This window comes from Chaetodon auriga, chromosome 6, assembly GCF_051107435.1.
Source record: "Chaetodon auriga isolate fChaAug3 chromosome 6, fChaAug3.hap1, whole genome shotgun sequence".
Lineage (NCBI taxonomy): Eukaryota > Metazoa > Chordata > Actinopteri > Chaetodontiformes > Chaetodontidae > Chaetodon > Chaetodon auriga.
Window position 1 is genome coordinate 13,910,590 of NC_135079.1, and position 20,442 is coordinate 13,931,031.

The 20,442-nt window shown below is 42.4% G+C and overlaps 3 protein-coding genes across 4 annotated transcripts; 2 read left to right on the top strand and 1 right to left on the bottom strand.

The window, feature by feature from the left end:
* The first annotated feature begins 1,326 nt into the window (after positions 1–1,326).
* On the top strand, positions 1,327–8,250 carry cd9a (CD9 molecule a). Of its 2 annotated transcripts, none has more exons than XM_076732871.1 (8): positions 1,327–1,563; positions 4,564–4,666; positions 4,790–4,887; positions 5,357–5,431; positions 5,589–5,690; positions 6,265–6,354; positions 7,095–7,178; positions 7,297–8,250. In XM_076732871.1, exons 1-8 carry the CDS (start codon positions 1,495–1,497, stop codon positions 7,360–7,362), a joined length of 687 nt encoding a protein of 228 aa, XP_076588986.1. In that variant the 5' UTR covers positions 1,327–1,494; the 3' UTR covers positions 7,363–8,250. The 2 variants fall into 2 exon arrangements, with proteins under 2 accessions (XP_076588986.1, XP_076588987.1); XM_076732872.1 differs by lacking the exon at positions 1,327–1,563 and adding an exon at positions 3,166–3,311.
* Positions 8,251–9,203: 953 nt separating this feature from the next.
* On the bottom strand, positions 9,204–13,417 carry bbs10 (Bardet-Biedl syndrome 10). Its single transcript, XM_076732869.1, has 4 exons — positions 13,369–13,417; positions 11,571–11,770; positions 10,514–11,494; positions 9,204–10,334 (listed from the first exon to the last, which is right to left on the bottom strand). Exons 1-4 carry the CDS (start codon positions 13,369–13,371, stop codon positions 9,512–9,514), a joined length of 2,007 nt encoding a protein of 668 aa, XP_076588984.1. The 5' UTR covers positions 13,372–13,417; the 3' UTR covers positions 9,204–9,511.
* A 1,543-nt stretch (positions 13,418–14,960) lies between these two features.
* Positions 14,961–20,024, top strand: syt1b (synaptotagmin Ib). Its single transcript, XM_076733333.1, has 9 exons — positions 14,961–15,096; positions 16,354–16,534; positions 17,284–17,465; positions 17,929–18,042; positions 18,186–18,353; positions 18,442–18,609; positions 18,896–19,013; positions 19,397–19,530; positions 19,638–20,024. Exons 2-9 carry the CDS (start codon positions 16,387–16,389, stop codon positions 19,842–19,844), a joined length of 1,239 nt encoding a protein of 412 aa, XP_076589448.1. The 5' UTR covers positions 14,961–15,096; positions 16,354–16,386; the 3' UTR covers positions 19,845–20,024.
* Positions 20,025–20,442: the final 418 nt, after the last annotated feature.

A 20,442-nucleotide genomic window follows, 5' to 3' on the forward strand; every position in this document is an offset into this window, starting at 1 on the left:
TGTACTGTTACAAGTAAGAGTCATGCAATTACATTTTTACTGAAGTACAAAATAGTAGAGTAAAGTAAAAGTAGTCATTATGTATCGTGGCTTAAATCAGAATAATATATATCATATTATAGGAGTATAATTGTATTGTAGTGAAGTATTGATGCTTTCATCACTAATGCTGAAGCTGGTAAAGGCAGTTTAACTATAGTTCATCTGCTGTATAGCTCGTGAATTTCCCCTCAGGGATCAATAAAGTTTTATCTTAATATATAACATTACATCATGATTTCTTTGTTGATTATATTTTCTTATATTGTTAAACTAAAGTGCAAAGTAACTAGTAACCAAAGTTGTCTAATAAAAGCAGTGGAGTAAAAGAATTGTGGGGAGTAGAAGGATAAAGCTGCAGAAAATTGAAATACTCAAGAACCAGTATTTCTAAACTGTAAACTGGTTCTTGAGCAAATGTACTCAGTTACTTTCCATCACTGCTATTAATAAAGCCATTAGGTACAACACACTTCAGTGAATTATTAGATCTATGTTAAATATTGCCTGCGTTCAAAGACAATTATCTAAAACATTGTTTTTTAGCCTAGACCAAATATCTGTTGTAACTGTCCGTGAAGGCATCATGCACACAGCACAGACACCAAGATAGATGACAGCTTACTACAACTGGCCAAGCTGGTGTTGTGAAGAACAGGAAGTCGGCCACTTTATGTTTGCATGTGCTGTGTGCATGGGAGAGACGAAGCTCGCGCGGACATGCTCGTGCACCGTGTTCATTCATGTACAGTACATTCAACCCGCGAGCGCGCCTTTCTTATTCTGGGAGAATTACGTCATCGCACTGCCCAGCGTGCTGCAGGACACTTTCAAGCAAAAAGCCCACAGCAGGCTGCCGTGCAGAGCATCTATTGTGTACAGGAAAGACTCCCACTGAGCACAGGCTACAGGCTCCCTTTGCCGTCGGACCTGTAGGCTACCATTAGGAAATAAAGTAACCTATAATCTTATTTTGAAGATACTAAACATACTAAAAGCAGCGCGATAAAGCTTGGCAATTCCTACAGAGTGCGATAAATACGATTCCCAGCTCCTGTGTAAGAATATGAGGATGATTACAGTGGAAGTGCCACAAAGAATGTCAACATTATTACATCATTGAAAAGTCCCCAAAATCTATCTGCAGAAACACTATAATAACAGCGCTCAATTTTAAAAAATAGAGCTATTTAGAGCAACCATATAGGAAGCCAAATTCAAAGAATAAAGTGAGAGAGGGGGGGAAGCTACAGGAGGCTTTGCCCTAGCAGTCCGTTATGTGTGGGGGCGGACCACTACAGGCGCGCACAGCACGACGCGCATATCAGAGCCGGCGCTTCGGTAAATAACCTCATTCTGCATACTGACTGTTATTTAGAAGCTCTTCTCCTCCACACTACCGTCGGTTTGAATAGCAGTGGCAGTAGAAGTGTGATCCACAGCTCAAGTACCGCCATGGCTGCGCTGTCGGGAGGAGAGATGTGCATCAAATACCTGATGTTTGCCTTCAACCTGGTATTCTGGGTGAGTTTGAAACGAGGAAACGTATTGCTCTTTTAGAAAATTGCACATCCTGTCTGTGTTGTGTGCGTGCGTGCGTGCGTGTATCTGTGTGTGAGCTTTGCGTGCATGCGCATTCGTGTGTGAGAGGGTTACTATAGTGAATGAAATTAGACGATGTCCCAGATGCAGGATCGTACCGAGCGCTCACGGACAGCCTCGGTTACTTGATCGCAGTAGATTCTGAGGGGCCACTGGCCACCACCAAACACAAAGTGTCCCAACGCGTGTGGAGACACAGCGGTCAGGAAGAATAATCCCCAGTGGCCAAGTGACCCAGTTCCACCGCGCAGACTACACTCTGGAGTTTGCGCGCACGGCATTTTAATAATTGGAAGTGGGGGGCCTTCACAGGGTGGAGAATGTGACTGATATAACAATAATTAAGACTTCTGCTGCGCTACATGATTTGAAGAGCTGCGCATGCCAGGGAGGCAGCCTGTGTGTGTGTGTGTGTGTGTGTGTGTGTGTGTGTGTGTGTGTGTGAATGAATCTTGGTATCCCATGTAGTCTATTTGTGTCCCACTAAGCCTGCAGGGTGTGTCTTGCTGTGTCCGTTTGTTTGATATGTCTGTGCATGTGTGTATGCGTGCGTGTGTGGTTTCAGATGGATGTTGTGCCCTTTTTTGAACGTTTGTAATTTGTGCATCTATAGATAGAGCCAAGGATAACTGTTCATTACAGGGCAGACAGGGGTTTCCCACAGTGTATGTGTGTGTGAGAGAGAGACAGAGAGACAGAGAGAGGGAGAGGGAGACAGAGAGTGAGAGAGAGAGATTCTGGGTATTCATAAGATACAAAGAACATCAGCATTGTCAGTAATGAATAACACTTAAGGTGACTATACAGCCGTTTAACCAAACCATGCCCAAACCTCACACCCACATTTAAGTGTAGGTGTTTCCCAGGGGGGAGCAACTGTATCAGGGTGGCTATGACCTGCCCTTGGCAGCACCCCTGGGATTAACCAGGAACTGAAGATGCATCACACTCCAGTCACAACCCTGTTCATGCAACCAGAAATCACATGACACTCATATCTGATCGCAGCTCAGTCTGGATGCAGCAAGACCGTATATGTGCAGCTTTGCGTTAGTGCATCTAGAGCAGGGTTGGCAAAGCTTGCTTTTAAAATAAAAGTAGCTTCTGGGAGTAGGAAGGGAAAGTGGTTATATTTGAGATCAGTCCATTAACTGTAGTCACACACAGTTCAGACGCCAGAGCAGTAAATATCCTGCTAGGCAGGTTTTTCTAGAAAAGATTTTATGTCAACATGCCTCAACAGAGCCCTCTGTGGTGTTACCTCCCAGATCAGAAAACTCTGTATATATGTATGTATGCCCACACCACCTGCACACATGCATTAGTTAAAGACACAGACATGCATGAACATAGGACCCCAGAGGAAGGAACACAGGCAAGAAATAATAACACATACACAATGGAGGGAAGGAGGCAGTGTCTCCAGCTCCTTTGCTACTCGCTAACAGTATGATCAGGTGATTATATGAAGGCGTGGTATTGAACAAGCTTTCGCTTTCCACCACCTTTTCCTCTCTGACACCATTACTGGATGCTTCACTTCCTTGTGGCTACAAGTTAGTTATTAAGCACTCGCAGTGGTACATTGTGTAGACGGATTCAGCATGGCTGTCGCTGGGGGAATCAAGTGTGTGAAATACCTCATGTTTGCCTTCAACCTTGTGTTCTGGGTAGGTGTACTTTACTTTTTATAGTGTTTTATTGTGTCGTGTGTGTGTGTGTGTGTGTGTGTGTGTGAGATAGACAGCAAGAGAGGTGGAGAAGCTTCTTCAGCTCGTATTTGTACTGTTGTGGTTTGCTCCAATCAGCCATTTCATTCATACGAAGGAAGATAAATAAAGATTTGACAACAGAAAGCCAACACAGTGAAAAAAGGGTCAAAAGAACAGCAGAGTGTACACACACACACACACACACACACACACACACACACACACACACACACACACACACCCTTTGAATGACAGCCATCTTTCAGTCTAGCTCTCAAAGTTAAAAATTCACTAACATGTCTATGCTGACAAGGCTTGTAAGCTGTATACACATTGCACAATATGGCACCACATGTGGACATTAATAATGTAAAGTACAGGTTTTTCTGCTATTTTGATCACATGCTATGTGAAAAGAGCAGAATATATAAGATTAAGCATGCATAATAACATGCATGCGGCTACAGTATGTGTTGGTGGACTCATGCTGTTCTGCATCCATATTAAATACGTATCTAGTGTTGATGATGAGGGAATGTGTGAACATAAAACAGCAAACAAACCTGTTCTTTCTCATCTCTTCTCTGTGGCTTTCTTTTCTAGATAGGAGCAAGCACACAAGCATACACACACTGCACCTACACACACGTGCAAATTCACAAATACAGCACATCATGCTCCCCATCAACGTGCATTAAAACCACTGGGATCAAGATTTGACTTGTGAGGACTTATGTGTGGAGTGTGGAGACTAGAGACTGGTGTTGGTGAATATTTTGATATGCATCGAGGACTGCAGAGACTTCTTCCTGGACTGAAAACTGAGCAGTAAAAAGTGAGAAGGATTCCAGACGAGGCCTGTCGGTGCAGATTTGAAATGACAAGCGGAGACAGCCGAGAAAAGACGAGTTTCAGAATCAGACAGCAAGATGATTGTTAAATGCCGTGGTGAGATCATAGTCAGCTAATTGAGTTGACAAGTTGGGAATATGCAGAAATATGGAGAGGGCATGAAAAGTATTCTTCCCATCTGAACTTTTATTGATCGTAATTTCTCACTGTTACACTGTCTACTATGATTTGTCTTACTACCACGCAGCCAGAGACACAGACACAGACACAGTCACAGGAGTGTACAGTGTGCTTGAATCATTTAATGCTGTAATAACTAACAGTTAGTACTGCATTTCAAAATGTTCTTGTGTTTCAGCTTGCAGGCACTGCTGTCTTTGCTATAGGCCTGTGGCTCAGATTAGACCCAAAGACCAGAGGCCTGTTCGAAGGATCAGACTCTCCATATGTGTTTTACACAGGTAAGATTCTCTCAGACTTTGAGCAGGAATGATATCCATCATCAGTTCAGCAAAGGTTTTGGTTTTGGATTATGTGACCTCGGCAATACACCAAGTAAGTATATATCTCTGGTGTGTGTGTAGGTGTATATATCCTGATAGGAGCTGGAGCACTGATGATGGTGGTTGGTTTTCTTGGATGTTGCGGGGCGATCCAAGAGTCTCCCTGTATGCTGGGGCTGGTTCGTACCACTTTTTTATTCTTCACATTACTCTCTCTTCTTATGTTATTAACTTCTTTTGACTTAATTAACATAAAATCTAAAGTGTTTAATCAATAGCTCATGTCTCGCTGTCTAAGTCTTAAATGTTTCGAGTGATCTCACCCAGCAGCACTTGGGGCTTTTTATCTTACTGGCCTTCACTTAGAAATATGAGATTGTCCGCCTTGTTTACTAAAAAGTATTGAGGCCAGAGAAGAGTCTCTAGATTTCTCTGTACTTGTTGCCTCCCTCCTCCCTCTCGCCCTGTCTGGCCCTAATCTTCTTGTACTAAATCTCTCAGGAGGAGGAGTCTATGCAAATCAGGTTCAGCTACACTCAAATGACCTTACTTGTTCACACACGCACGCTAAGGACATGTGCACACGCATGCATGCAGGCACACATTTACACAATCAGCTGAGTTTAATTCTGACTTTTCTCTGTGCAGTTTTTCTTCTTCCTGCTGATCATATTTGCCATTGAGGTTGCAGCTGGAATCTGGGGATTTTCCAACCAAAGCAAGGTAACGTACAAGTTTAAGGTATGGCGATGGAAAACAGAGTGAAATAAGTGTAAAAAAAAAAGAACATGAAGTGTTGCAGCAAGGGTTCAAAAGGCACTATGATGTTCCTCTTGTCTGCCTCAGTATATGAAATAACATTTCCGCTCCTGTGTTTCAGGTGGTGAACGATATCACTACATTCTACATGCAGACCTACAATAACTACAAGACGACAGGAGACAAGCGCCTCAAAGAGACCCTGCAGATGATCCAAATTGGGGTGAGCCATGTCTGCTCCGCTTCTGCTTCCCTCTAATTCAGCCTGACTCAGATCTTAGCCAAAAGGAATTTGGCACAAAAGGTGTTTCCAAGCAAATGCGATGTATTCCCACGGGAAGTTATTTTTGTCACTTCACAAGATTTTTCAAAACTCCACAAGTATTATCCATAATGTTTATGATGACTAGAAGTTGCAGATTGAGCAGATGACCTTAGAGGAAAGGTTCAGAAGATAAATATCTGTCTGTGCATCAAGTGTGGCCAAAGAGCTGAGAGGCAGATAGCCTACTTAGCATAAAGATTGGAGGGAAGGTCCAAAGGTCAGAGCCATGTCTGCCAGCGCCTCTAAAGCTAGTTAACATGTTGTATCTTGTTCAGTTGTGCACAAACAGTAATGTAAAAACATTAATGTGTTATTGTAGGAGCTATGTGCTGTTACTGCTCCCTGATGACCAACAGGACTTTAGGAACTGAAAATGTTGAACTATTTTTTTTAACACTCCAAGTGAGATATGTGTTTTTCCATCTGTAAGTCACCTTGTTCTCTAAATGCATCTTATTGTGCGTGTTTCCAGCTGAACTGTTGTGGACCAACTGGTACCGTACTCGACGCCGCCAAAGACACCTGTCCCCAAGGAGAACCACTTGAGGAGCTCATTACGAAGGTACAACTACCCTGAATGTGTGTATAGATTGGATGCCAGCACAACCAGGTACTTCAGTCAAGATACAGACAGAAAATGGTCCCTCGTACTGAAATCCGACGAACCATCCACAAGATCTAATGACGGCAAACATGCTTCAACTCTGTGAGAGCTTGGGCAATTACTGTATGTCAAATGCATAATGACAGCCTGACGTGTGTCACAAGGTTATCGGTCTTCCCTTTGCAGACTAATTCCCTCAGCCTCCTTGCAGTGTTACTATGGCAACAATGGTTTACTGGAGCCAGTGTGCTCCCAGGCTGTCTGTTAAGTGTGCCATACCACAAGTCATTTTCAGCATAGGTTGAGAGGAAGCTGAAAGGTGTTGTGGAAATGAATGTCTTAAGTGAGAGAAAGAAAAGCGATGGCAAAATTATGTCTTTGAGAATATTTAATAAAAAGCTTTTGAGAGTGAATAAAGAGTCGCTCGAGTATGGATCAGAGCTGACTGACCAAGAGCAGTAAGAAACGGTATTAATATTAATGGGAGTGGCATTTGTGACCAGGCAAAAGTAACTGTCAGGCAAAGGGGAAGCAGAAGGTGTCAGAAAGATTGTGAACAGATCTGATGTGGGTCGTTTTGCGGTTAGGTGTTCGGGGTACAGCTATGTGTGCAGCTATGAGATAATAAAACTGTCTGCAGAGTTACCATATACAGAGTAATTTTCAATCACATAAGGAATAACGCCTGTGTGTTGCAGAGCTGTCCTGACGCCATTGATGAGGTGTTTGACTCCAAGCTACACATCATAGGAGGAGTGGGCATCACCATCGGTGTTGTTATGGTAAACTGGTTTAACTGTAACTCATCAAATTCCAGTGTCTGCCGCCCTGGAGGGGGAACACAGTGCAGACATAAGAGAACACAAACACAAGTAATGCTGCTCTCCCTCTCTGCTGCAGGTGTTTGGGATGATCTTTAGCATGCTCCTGTGCTGTGCCATCAGGAAGTCTCGGGAGGTGGTGTGACACCAACCATCACACCCTGAAGTACTTATCAATGTTGCATGATGTCATTCCAGGAGTCACATGACTCTCCACTGCCAACAGAAACACTGCTTGTTCAAGGGAGATAACCTAAGTTAGGCTGCGTGCAGATATTTCTGATTATTCGATTATATGTTAGTCATAACTGTGCTGCTGACACTTAGGCCCACCTTCCTGGACCATATAGATGCAATGTGGTTATCTGGCCCAACTATAGAATGGGTGTCATCTGTGCTTCAGTGGCAGCGTAGTACAGAAATGTGTAATTTTGTGGTCATTTGATTGAAATTAGTGTTTGTGAACTGCCAATTATCTAAACAAAAGATCATATTATCATCTACTGAACACATTTCTCACCTACTGGCAAGAAGAGTCATGGACCAGGGCCGTCAAAAAGGCCACCACCACTCCTTCAGCACAATACAGCACTAGCCAATGAAATTCTACAATTCTGTTCTCTTACGACACTGAAGTCAAACCATGGTGTAAAGTAGCCAACTGAATGCCGAGCTGTGAACTGTGACGACTGTGGTTTGTTCCAGCTTGGCATTAGTGTAGCATTTCGGATCATTCATTGTGACGTTTCATTTGTTTGTTCCTTCCTTCCTTCCTTCCTTCCTTCCCCCATCTCCTAACCTACCCTTTGTAAAAACGCCTTTAATTTTTTTTGTCACATATTGTAAATGTCATCTTTTTCTTATTTGTCAAAGATTTATACACGTAGGTGGTTGTATGGTACATGCACTTATATGATGTATTTTATAATGTCCTTTTGATTTTACAGAGATTGGGTTGATTTATACCATAAGCACCATGTTTTACAGAGACAAAAATTAATGAAAGCCAAATAAACCAAACTAACTGAGTTGATTCTTAGGGTACTGGTAATCACTCATGTACACAGTGCACGAGTCAAATGAGCTGCAAGTTTTCATTTGGCCTATTCTCAGCAGGTCCCTGAGAAAAGCTCAGTAACTACACAAAATACACACAGTTGAATTGACACACTATCAGAGTGACACTGCTTGGTGTGTTACATTTAGCTGGGGTGGTTACAGGGGGCATGAAAAGGTTAAGAGGGTGTGTGCCCACTGAACAGTCTGAAAACAACACTCAAGTTCTTTCCCTCATGCTCAGTGGAAAAAAAAAACCCAAAACACTCTGAATACTCTCCCCCTGCTTCCCTTCCCTCTTTGATATTTTGCGACCATCAAGTGTGACTCATGCAGAGTTTGATCCAAAACACAAACAACGGCAAGAACTGTGTTTGTCCTCGAGTTATCACATAATATAATTAAGTTACGGAAAATTCATGGCAACTAAGAGCACACACTGATTACAGTAAACAGTGCACGTTTATGTATGGTAGTGAGTCTAGTTAATTTCTAATGACTCACAATTTCCCCAACAAGAGGTGAGAATAGGGTTAGTGTTCCTCTGATAACAGCACAGGGAAGCAGACCTTGATTTGGTTGTTGACAGCTGGGTGGTGCCCTCTCACCCCACCCCCAACAGGGAGATAACGCTGATTATAAAAAGTCGTGTGTGTACTTGTGAGACGATGCCTCCGTGTTATTCTGTGTGTATTCCTTTTACATAACAGAGAGTATACTGGCCAAGGGAAGAGGGCAGGGAAACTGAGATAAGGGAGAGAAATGCTGAAAAAATAGGAACCATGATGAGAACTCAAGAGGAAAGAGGCCAACATCAACATTTACACTCTCACACTACCTCACATTAACACACAGTAGATAAAGACAGAACTATTTGATAATGACTGCACATTTTGTCCTACACAGAGGTAATAAATCTTTTTTTTTGTTACTGTTATTGCCAAATCTAACCTTGATTCAGGACAGGATGGTACAGATCCACTGTAACATTTTATTGGCCTGCTACAACACAAAGTAGTATTGCCATAAAATGCAATTTACATTCTCAGTGAAGCTTAAACTTGCTTTACATATGAATATATTGTAGTGAGGCAAGAAAATAAATTATATATATAAAATCAACTCCTGGAGCAATCTGCATTAAAGTATAAATCATTTCCTCAAACTTTTGAATGATATCTAAGTCAGTATTGTGAACAAATATGTTGATGGCTTTCATCTTGAGACACAATACAATCTCAGTAATCAGTTTCGTCCTCTGTGCCCTCCCAGGAAATGTTTGCAAGTCTGCGTGACTGTGTGTGTAAGGCAGTGTGTGTGCGCAACATGGTGTCCACATGGAGAAGACTAGAGAGACACTGCAGAACGGCTAGAAGCAGCTGGTATTTACAAGAGACAGATTCAAGGCCAGAGTCGAACATAAAAACTTTCGATGACATGTCAGCTTCTCTGCAACAATGCATGCTTTGTTTACGCCTGCCCTCTACGGGATATTCACTGTAACCATGACCCTGTACGAGGACTGTGTTGTGTTCTTGTTTGTCTACAAGGCTAAAAGGGTGGGACGGATTTTCAGTAAAACCTAGGAGCCTGGTTTGAGTCTGGAGGAAACGCCGTGGACTGTGGGAGTAAATCTGCCGGGGCACGCTCAGCAAAGCGTCTGCCAAGATCTGGGAAACAGCAGGGATTCCTGCATTTGCGTCATCAGAGACTGAGCAACTGCAACCATGGTGTAGGAGGGCATGGTTTAAGAGAAACTCAAATGTCCCACCAGCAGGTATAACGCAGCCTGGTTCCAACAAACACTGCTGGATAGGAGACGCACTGGGAAGCTGATTTTCCATATGTAGAGATGTGCTTTTGTTTGACTGTACGCGCCTCTTTGATGGTGTAGCTGAGGTCATACCCATGGGCTCCCAGGTCGAAAGTAGCATGCGGATGGCATCTTGAAACGCACATGCATACTGGTCAGTTTGCCCTTCCCCTGGACCGCAAATGACCAAACTACAGGGTTTGACCATGAGCCTTTCATCTGAATCATGGAAAGCCACGTGGACATACCTGTGGAGGAGAAAAACAAGTTCAGTTTTTGACCTCTTTCAAAACTCTCATCAAACTGAGAAAGAAAAAACAAGTAATCAAAATCCTGTGTATTACAGGCATGTGTACTCCACAGGTAATTCTTTGTGACTTTGTGTTTGCAAAGTATATGAGTGAGAAAGAGAGATGTGTTTTCATACCTATGGGCTCCCAGCAGTATTGGTCGGCAAAAGGTCAGTGTAGCAATGTGGTGTGGGTCAATCATCCAGCAGTCTGTGACAGGTCTGGCCCCGCTTAGCTGGGCAAAGAGAGACAGCTCATCCTCACTGATACACTCCACAATGCACATGTCTGCTTGTGCAGCTAAGGCCAGGACAGCTGCAGACTGTTTGACTGCAGACAGGAGCACAGAGACACCCAAACTCAGCAGGTTTGCAATGACACACTCTAGTGACCTTTCTGCCCAGGCATTAAACTGTACGATACTTGGGTCTTGCCTTGAATTCTCCTGCATCCTTTGCTCTCCACATCCCAGCTCCAGCACTTCTCCTGGACGAAGCAATTTTGGCTGCAGGTACTCAGTGAAAACTACAGCTTTCACTGGCTGGTCGTCAGTCTGAGGGCAGGCTGTGGCGAAGTCTCTGTGAATGACCTGCCCTTCAATCAAACGTGAACAACTAATAGGGAAGCCTGATACAGGTGTATGCAATGCAGGCAAGTTGTCATTTATAAACTGAAGTGATAAGGAAGGTTGGTCATTTTTACATTTCCAGTGTCTGAGCAGTTCACAGGTGAGGTCGCTGATAAAATCACAGTGGGTACGACCCAGTCGTGAATGAAAGAACGATGCCAGCAGCTTCTGAACACAGGGATTGTTTGTGTGAGCTGGTGATTGTGTTTTTGCAGCAAAGTTTTCCCATGAAAGACAGCATCCATATGGGATCACTCCCATGGCAATGAGATCATCCAGCTCCTCCAACGCAAATGCCAGCAGTTCATCAGCTATGTGTGTGGCAGTGGCAGCCTCTGCTGCTTCCCTGGAGTTATAGGTGTGAGACACATTAGCCTCTTTGTAGGCCGTTATATGAATCATACGCAGCAGTGATGCCAAGAGTAGGATAAAGGTCTTGGATCCATCGCCTGTTACAGTGCTGTGTTTCAAGACACACTCCACCATCATCCTAATATGAAAAACACACAAATAAATTAAAGGGGGAAATGTCACTCAACAGAGTATCATGGTGAAACAGCAGTTACCTGGCCAACGGATGCTCCAGTCGTAGTGCTGTGAGAATGCGTGTCCCACTGCGGCTCAACATCGCCTGTCCTGTGTCTCGGGTGAACAGCACTTGTCCTCCATCAGGGCCAAAACTGCGGAGGACGACTGACTCCAATACACACACAGTCTGCAGAATATGCTCGAGGTGAACATGCTCCACCGGCAGCATCCTCACACCCTGGAAGGCACAGAGGTGAAGTTTAAAAAAGGATAGGCAAGGGTTCCAACTTTCAATTACAAAATACAGATACAGACTCTGCAAATAAACAACAGAAGCAGGATTTTAAATCTTAATGACTCACTTTGGTTTAGCATCACAGGCAGTGTCCAAATATAGGTTTTGGGCTCATCGTGATAAGAAACAGAAGGGAACATAACAGACGCTTTCAAATATCACTGGCTGAAAACGCTACAAGTGGGCATGAAACTCTGCAACTGACGCAGCAGAGTTGTGCTTAAGAAACATTTGACAAATGGCTGGTGTCAATTTTGGACCTTTGCTTGAATTTCAAGAGCCATGTTGTCAGTTTTAAATGTCAATGAATTACTAGAGTCTTAAGAAAGCCTGACTTTTAACTGCAAGTTAATGTCATCATCTGATCAAATGCTGCTACACAAATTAAAATCAAAAACCTCACATTGTACAGAACAGACCCGCCATACTAGCTCCTCAATCTTGATTCCGTACAAATGTGTGTGAGATGTATAAAAAACCATCCTGGTTAACTGGGGAGGATAAGTTAGATTCAATTCTTCTGTTATTCAAGAAAACTGTCATATGGAATAACACACCACACTTCCTCTGTGGAAAAAACTATATATATACTGGTTTGTCAAGGGTAAAGGACACTAGAGGGGAGTACCGGTCAGCTGGTAATCAGTAATCATTGTACATATTATATGAGAACTGTTGTGTATAAAGGCTCTTCTGCATCACGTTTCTTTCAAGAAGTCACTTAAACACTGAGTATTCAATCAAAGTTGATGTTGGTGTTATAGCTGTTTGGAAACTTTTTGTTTGTTTTAATTTATTTTTTGGTGCCGTGTTTGACATTTTTTTGGTTTCTATAGTGGGTTATTTCTCGGTTGTTCACTTTATCATGTGTAGGGTTGGTTCATACATGTTGCTTGCATGAATTTTCATTCATGCAAGCAACATGTATGATAGTTGAATGTAAGCGTACACTATATAAATCATCCAAGTATTTTCTCAATGAATAATGTTACATCAGACCTTGTTATCCTAAAATTTAAACATTGGATCAGACTGCATTGACTTATGTGCTGTCTATAAGACTTTACATTGAACTAATCCCCTGCTACCAGTTGTAACCAAACTTCACAAGGACTATCCTGTCCATCAACCATGAATACATCTCTACAGGAACATACATTAGATTACATACATACAGTACAGTACTACAGAGTACTGCGTGTTTCACAACCCAGAGTTTGTCACTATTCACTTCACTGATCCTGTTTTGTGTACTTCTCTTCTGATGCATCTTTGCGCGATTCATCATTTCAGTATAGTTTACTTTGCTAGTCGGTGAACTCGATTCTGATTACACACAACTGCTAGCTAAATTACGGAGTTAAGGTTAGCATCTGCTAGCTGCGCTGTTAGCTGAACCACTGCAGCCTTTCGTCAGTGTCTGCGGTGAGCTTACTGAATTACACACCATACAAATGACATAACAGCACTATTTTATAGCTGGCAGGGGAAAAAAGACCCTTAATCCCGGGAACGCCATGCTTAAGCTTCAAAACACTCACCATCAATCCAACAGGAACGCTTTCTCTGTATCCTAGAGACGAGGCTTCTTCTGTGGTTTGTAGCGGAGATGTGATATAAATCAAGAATGATTACTGCCACCTGGCGTGCGAACATGGGACTTGCTTTTCTATCCCTAAAACCAAGGACGCGGGACTTCGTGTGGAAGTATTGTGCAGGAATGATGGTGAAAGTACTGCATAAAGGATATGTTTATGATCATTAACTTTAAATTCCATTTAGCTGCTTCACTTTATGGGTAATTGTGTTGGTGTGAATGCTGACAAACTTCTAAAGCCATCATCAATGTTATTAGCAACATCTATGCTTTTCCTATGAAGAAAGGTCAAAATGTCTGCTGTAAAAAGGCTTTTGGTCGACGGTTTACAAGATTTGTCTCCATGCTAAGCTGTGCATTGCTGCAAGTGCAAATCAGTTTCTTTTTTGTAAATTCCCTCATCTTCAGTACATCCATTTAGCAGAGTTATTCAACATTAGTTGAGTTCAGAGCTAGTAACCATGATACCAGATATGTAATTTTTAACAGGTTTCAATCATGTGTCATTGATTTTGATGACTGCTTTGCTGCCTGAACTGTCTTGTTGTGATGTTATATGATGTAAATTGATCTCGCTTGTAAAATAGATGTCACTTTGACTTCCTTAATAAAGGAAAAAACGTAATTTTTCTACACACATAAATGTGCTAAGGCCAAAAAGAAGGATTTCCAGCAAGTCAGCTCAAGATTCCAACGGGGGCTTGAGTCGGCTGGCCTCCAGACTGTCACAGAAATTATGAAATTGCACACTTAAAGAAATGATAATCACAACTAATCTAAAATGTTTGTCGTAACCACAAGGAATACATAGTGTATATTTCTATACATCACAGATAAAGGTTATCTCGAGCTCCCTCTTCCCTGCCCATCCCTCTACCCCCTCCTGTTCCCTGTCTCATCCCTCCTTCCGTACAGTATCTCTGCCTCTGTGGTACCTCAAGGTGAATGGGGTGGGGCTGGAACTTGATCTCTGTGTTGCTGCAGAAACCACATCCTAAGTTTCTAAATCAGGCAACATCATCTATACATAGACAGTATGAGACAGTTCTGCAGCTCCAGCCAGATGTACAGATGCACACACACCAACGGAGCTGTCCACTCTGAATGTAAATGTCCTCTACTGCTGAACTCTCACTATGCTAACGAGCCTTTAAAAAGCCATGTCACTACACTGATGAATATGCATCAGTGGCCCGGTGAGGGTGACCTGTAGGGATGGGACAGAGGTCACAAGAGGTCGGGCATCAGAAATAAGCATCAGCTCTCCCATGAGACCTGAATGGACAGAACACATTTACCCAAACACGTGGCAGGCGCAAATACACACACACACACACACACACACACACACACACACACACACACACACATACAAGACAGACACACACAAAGAAGCAACACAAGATGACCAGTCTGCAATGCCACCTATCCCGACCCTAACCGCATCTTGCCGTACCCTCCCTCTCTCTTTGTCTCTCTCTTGATCCAGCTTTCACACACCTGCACTCATCTACTCGCCTAAGAACTGATGAGACCCAAAAACTCTCTTACCTCACTCTTTTCCTCCACCTGTCCTGCTCTCTCTGGTCCTGTCATCTTTTCTCTCCCTCGTCCACATCTTGGTTAGGAGTAGGAGTATCTGTGAATTTGCACATCGCTGCTGGGACGACAGGTATGTCTCTGGGTCCTTTTGTTTTTTTTTTCCTCTTTGTTTCATTGATCTTACACACAGAAATAATATTAATCAGGTCGGTGTAGGTCATTCTGTTGTTTACTGGATACAGGCTGTTTCTAACTCCAGTTTCAGTGATTTTCTACTGAGGGTTGAGGACAGTTCAGATTTCAAGCTAAAAACAATGCTGTTTTTGGTTTTAAACTTAAACTTTTTAAACATTTTTGAGTTGAGAACTTTGATCTTGCAGTGACATTGTATTTCATACACTGTAATGAATTTGCCACCTTGTTAGATGTGGTGGAAAAAGAGCTGAAGGGGACCATATGGTACAAAAACTGAGTCATTCATCATCATCTCTGCTGTAAAAATGAGGGAAAGACGACAATTTATGCATTTACTTAGTTACACACTCACAAAAACACATCATAATCAGAGATATTGCTTAAACATTATAATATATACACTGGTATATAACATAATAACTGATAACATGATCAATATCAGAGGACCAGAGCGTGTGGGACATACTGTTCTGTCGGCCATTGCTATCCAATACCGAGTTACCTTGAATTGTTTGATCGCAGCGTATCAGTGGTGCCTTCTGTTTGTCTTTTCAGGGAAAAACAGGGAAGAATTCTGAAAAAACAGACATGAACTGTAACCAGTGTTCGCTTGGGTGTGAGATGACATATGCTGACTCAACCGCAGACAATACCTGTGATGTCTGCAGAATGAAAAATAACATCAAAACACTTTTGCACTTGGGAGCCAAGCCCTGGCAGCGGGACCTTTCTCTCATATACCTGCACTGATCATGACCATGCACAACATTCTCACCTCTAGCAGCTCACCATGGAACAGCAGTGGTCCACGTGTGATGCTTCAACTCCACTTCTTCCCTTCCTCTCCCCCCCTGCATGTCAGCAGGTTTGGCAGAGACAGCGGCTTGCATATCCTGTGTTCAAGCATTAGCGCCAGGCCAGCAGAAACAGGAGAAGTCATTTGACACTGATGGTCATACAGCATCTAGAAGGAAGATTATTGCTTGCAAACTTGAAGCTTGAAACTCTGCTCTGGCATCTATGTGTGTTTATGTTGTTTGTTTGGATGGTTCCTCAAATTTGATTTTTGCACTTTTGGAGGGAATTTACAGATGTGCCTGATTCTGTTTTGTTGTATGGAGCATCACCTTGTTGAAGTTATTGTTTTGTTCAGGCTAAGCCATCGTTGTCTGTATCTCTGTATCTCTACCAGTTTAATTTTGGATCTGCTGTCACTCCTCAAATAATGACTGGAAACCGCCGAGCTGCCCCGACTGCACCAGGCACCCCTGCTACCCCAACCCACTTGCCAAATGCAGCAACTACCCCAGACCAAAAACAACCTGCAGGCCACAATCCCAACAAATTCATGAGTGGACTGCACAGCATCCACAGTGAGTTAGACAGCTAAGTCATTATTCATCTCCACGGACCTTTATAACTTAAATGTTCTGGAATGGTGCATCCATTAAGGACTGCATCTTTAAAGATATTTGGGTTAAATATCCGAGCACCAGAGACAGATATAACCCTGGAGGTGGTCGAGCATGTGAGGCATCAAAGTATCATCTTGTTTAAGGAATATAAAGGAGATCAAACTTTTAGCAAATCCAGTTAAATCTCTAAAATTGACTTGAATAAAAGATGTGAAGTTTAAAGGATACTTTGGAAATACTGGCAGAAGTGCATTATCTGGTTGCCTTCTCTTTTGTGGCAGTTATTGCTTTTCATTAATTCATACGTGACAGAGTTGTGGATGTATACCATTTGTAATGCTATGTGCATGCACTGTATATTGGAGAATCAAAATTGGAAGTCATAAAAAAACAGCATGTTGTATTGGAGTATGTCACATGATATCAGAGTCATATGTCACGTCAACAATGCTTTAGGACAGGCAGAATACATAGGAGATGGACACATGATAACAACTTACAAAATGTATGTATTCTGATACCAGACCACAGATTGGAATCGGCGCTTCTCTGACCGTCCTTTCCTTTGTAATTAGGTAAAACAGGTTTAATCCTGAAGGAAAACTCAAGGGTTAACACTTTGAACACGGTATTCAAGTGGCTGACTAAAAGTGTATGTAAATTAATTGTGTATCGTCAATGTGTGTGTGTTTCATGTGGATATGCAGTGCCGTCATGGGCTGCTGCTGCCCTCTGCATCGTGAGTTTGTGTGTGGTGCTGTCGTGTGCCGCGTGTGTGTGGAAGAAGTGTTTGAAAAAGAAGGACAAGGACAAGGAAAAGGACAAGAAAAAGGGAAAAGAGAAGAGCAAGGGAGATTTTGACACTGAAATGGATGGAGGTTACTCTAAGGTACACACACACACACACACACACACACACACAGACACAGAGTCTCCCCCTGCAGATGTATTGTCCTTGCAATGTATCACAGTCATGACATCGGGGTCACCCAGGAGTAGTAAAACTGTCAGCGTGTGTTAGAACTAATGGATGTTTTGCACTTTGCTCATGCTGTCGTAAAGGTTGAGGTATGAGAGGAGTTGTTTTGGAGTGTTGCACTGTCTTTAAGGATCCAGGTCACACTTGAACACACTGACGGTGTAACATTTCCCCCTTTAAACAATAAATAAATGTTAGATGGTAACAGTACCTTTGTTTAATTGCCTCCGGCTGTGTAATGCTATACAATATACTGTAGGAACACAGCACAAGTAGCTGCTCCACAAGTTGACAGAGGGTTCTCTTTGATTACTTGTAAAGCTATATATTTCACCTGCATGTGATGTGTGTCTGTGTGTGTGTGTGTGTGCAGCCGCTCAAAGATGAAAGCAACAAAGAAACAGAGCTGTCAGATAATGAGCCCAAGGAGGAGGAGAAGCTGGGCAGGCTGCATTTCACATTAGACTACAACTTCACAGATAATATGGTGAGATGCTGCTATTCGCGATGACATGTTTTTGCCCACCATCTGCCAACTCTAAAATGTCACATTTTAATACCTTCCTCCTCTCTGTCAATTAGCCAGATTCTCATCTTGTTTTATTACTTTCCCTTGCCATCACTTTCTAGCTGGTAGTAGGCATCTTGCAGGCTGCTGAGCTTCCTGCGATGGATGTGGGAGGTAGTTCTGACCCTTATGTTAAACTCTATCTGCTCCCGGACAAAAAGAAAAAGTTTGAAACAAAAGTTCATAGGAAGACCCTGGAACCCAACTTCAATGAGACTTTCACATTTAAGGTAAATTAAAACCAAAAATAAGAGTTAATTATCACTATCACCACTTGGCAGGTGATATATTTCAAATGGTGTTTGATGGGTGCTGTAGGTACCGTACACTGAGCTGGGTGGGAAGACGCTGGCGATGACTGTGTACGACTTTGACCGTTTCTCAAAACACGATGCCATTGGTGCTGTGAAGATCCCGATGAGCAGTGTGGACTTCAGCCAGTCTCTGCAGGAGTGGAGGGATCTGCAGAAGGCAGAGAAGGAGGAGGTGGGAACACGCTGTGAAGCAAATTTTTTTTTGTTGTGTTTAGAGAACAAGGTTACTGATGCTTGATGTTTTTTTGGCTTGAGTAAATTCAAACTTTCTTCTTTTGATATTTATACTTCATTTCAAAGGCAGATATACTACAAAGAATAGTCACCCTGTTTTTGAAGCACCTCTGTCTCTGAGGAATTATTTCAGCTTTAATATTTTTTAAATGTACTTGTAAAAGCGATGCTTAAGTTATTAGACAAATCCCCAACAACATACTCACATCTCTCCTTTGCATCAGAGTGAGAAGCTTGGCGACATATGTTTGTCCTTGAGGTACGTGCCCACTGCAGGGAAACTGACGGTGGTGATTCTGGAAGCCAAAAACCTAAAGAAAATGGATGTGGGTGGATTATCAGGTAAGTAAACCAGAAAAGAAAAAAAAACTCTCACATTAGATTTAAGTTTAAGCTCCACATCAAGTTGCTTTTCCTAATGTGCTGTAGTAAATTTCAGTGCCACAATACAGTAAAGCCTTTCAAACTCTTCGATGAAAAATATAAATATGTCAGAATATGACCCAGGTGCACCCCAATTAGCCCAGGTTTGTTAACCATGGCTAAGCATTAAGGCCTTATAACATCTCTTTAAGTGGTGTGTCCACTTTCAAGCAGTTTCTATTTGGGGAAAACTTTTGGGAGCAGCTACAATAGATGTTGTGTTTCACTGATGGAGTTACTGCATCACTGCCAGGCTGTTGGTCTGTTCCTCTGCCATAAAACCTCTCTGTTCTCTCCATCAGACCCTTATGTGAAGATCCACTTAATGCAGAATGGGAAAAGACTCAAGAAAAAGAAAACAACGATAAAGAAGAACACTTTGAACCCTTACTACAACGAGTCTTTCAGCTTTGAAGTGCCATGTGAACAGATAGAGGTACACATAACTAAAAGCACACACACACGGATGCAACCAAAGAGAAATTCATTCATTTTCTTTGTGTTTGTGTGTGTGTGTGTGTGTGTGTGTATTTTCACTTCTAGAAAGTGCAGATAGCAGTGACTGTTCTGGACTATGATAAGATTGGGAAGAATGACGCCATCGGGAAGGTGCTGCTGGGTGGTAACAGCACTGGGACTGAGTTGTGCCACTGGTCAGACATGCTGGCTAACCCACGGAGGCCAATAGCCCAATGGCATAGCCTGAAACCGGAGGATGAAGTCAACGCACTAATGTCCAACAAGAAATGAAACCGTGACCTGAGTGGGCTATGAATCCTTGCAGCATTTAGCTCAGCTACTTCTAATTTATGTTCTTACCTCTCCCCTGATTCCCCTAAAAAAACCTTTTAAGCCACTTAACTATGTAAGTAAATCTACCCAATAACACCCTGTTTTACCCTTGACACTATCCAAGTCACCCTTAAGGACTTTAAGCCTTCTTCCATCAGTAATTCCCTTCTCCTGCTTCTACTTAAACTGCTACAAAGAGTTTTAATGAAAGATGTATCACTATGTACAGAGCTATTAAACCAGAAGAGATTTTTTTAAACCTTTGTGTGGTTTTCTTCTGTTCTGTGCTGTTCAACAACATGCACGCTACACCTGACATGAACATGATTAACCTGTAGAGGGAGACAATCCAAAGGATAATGAAATGAGATCCTTATATCACTGCTATAAATCTTTACCTTACTCTCATGATATTCTTTTGCTGGTTAAATAATTAGTTATCAGTTCCTTAGGTTGTAACTCATGTAGTCTAAATTTCCTTCCTTACAATATGAATGATAACTTGTAAAAGCTTAGAAAGCACACTGATTATGTTGTTGGAGTACAGCCTAGAATG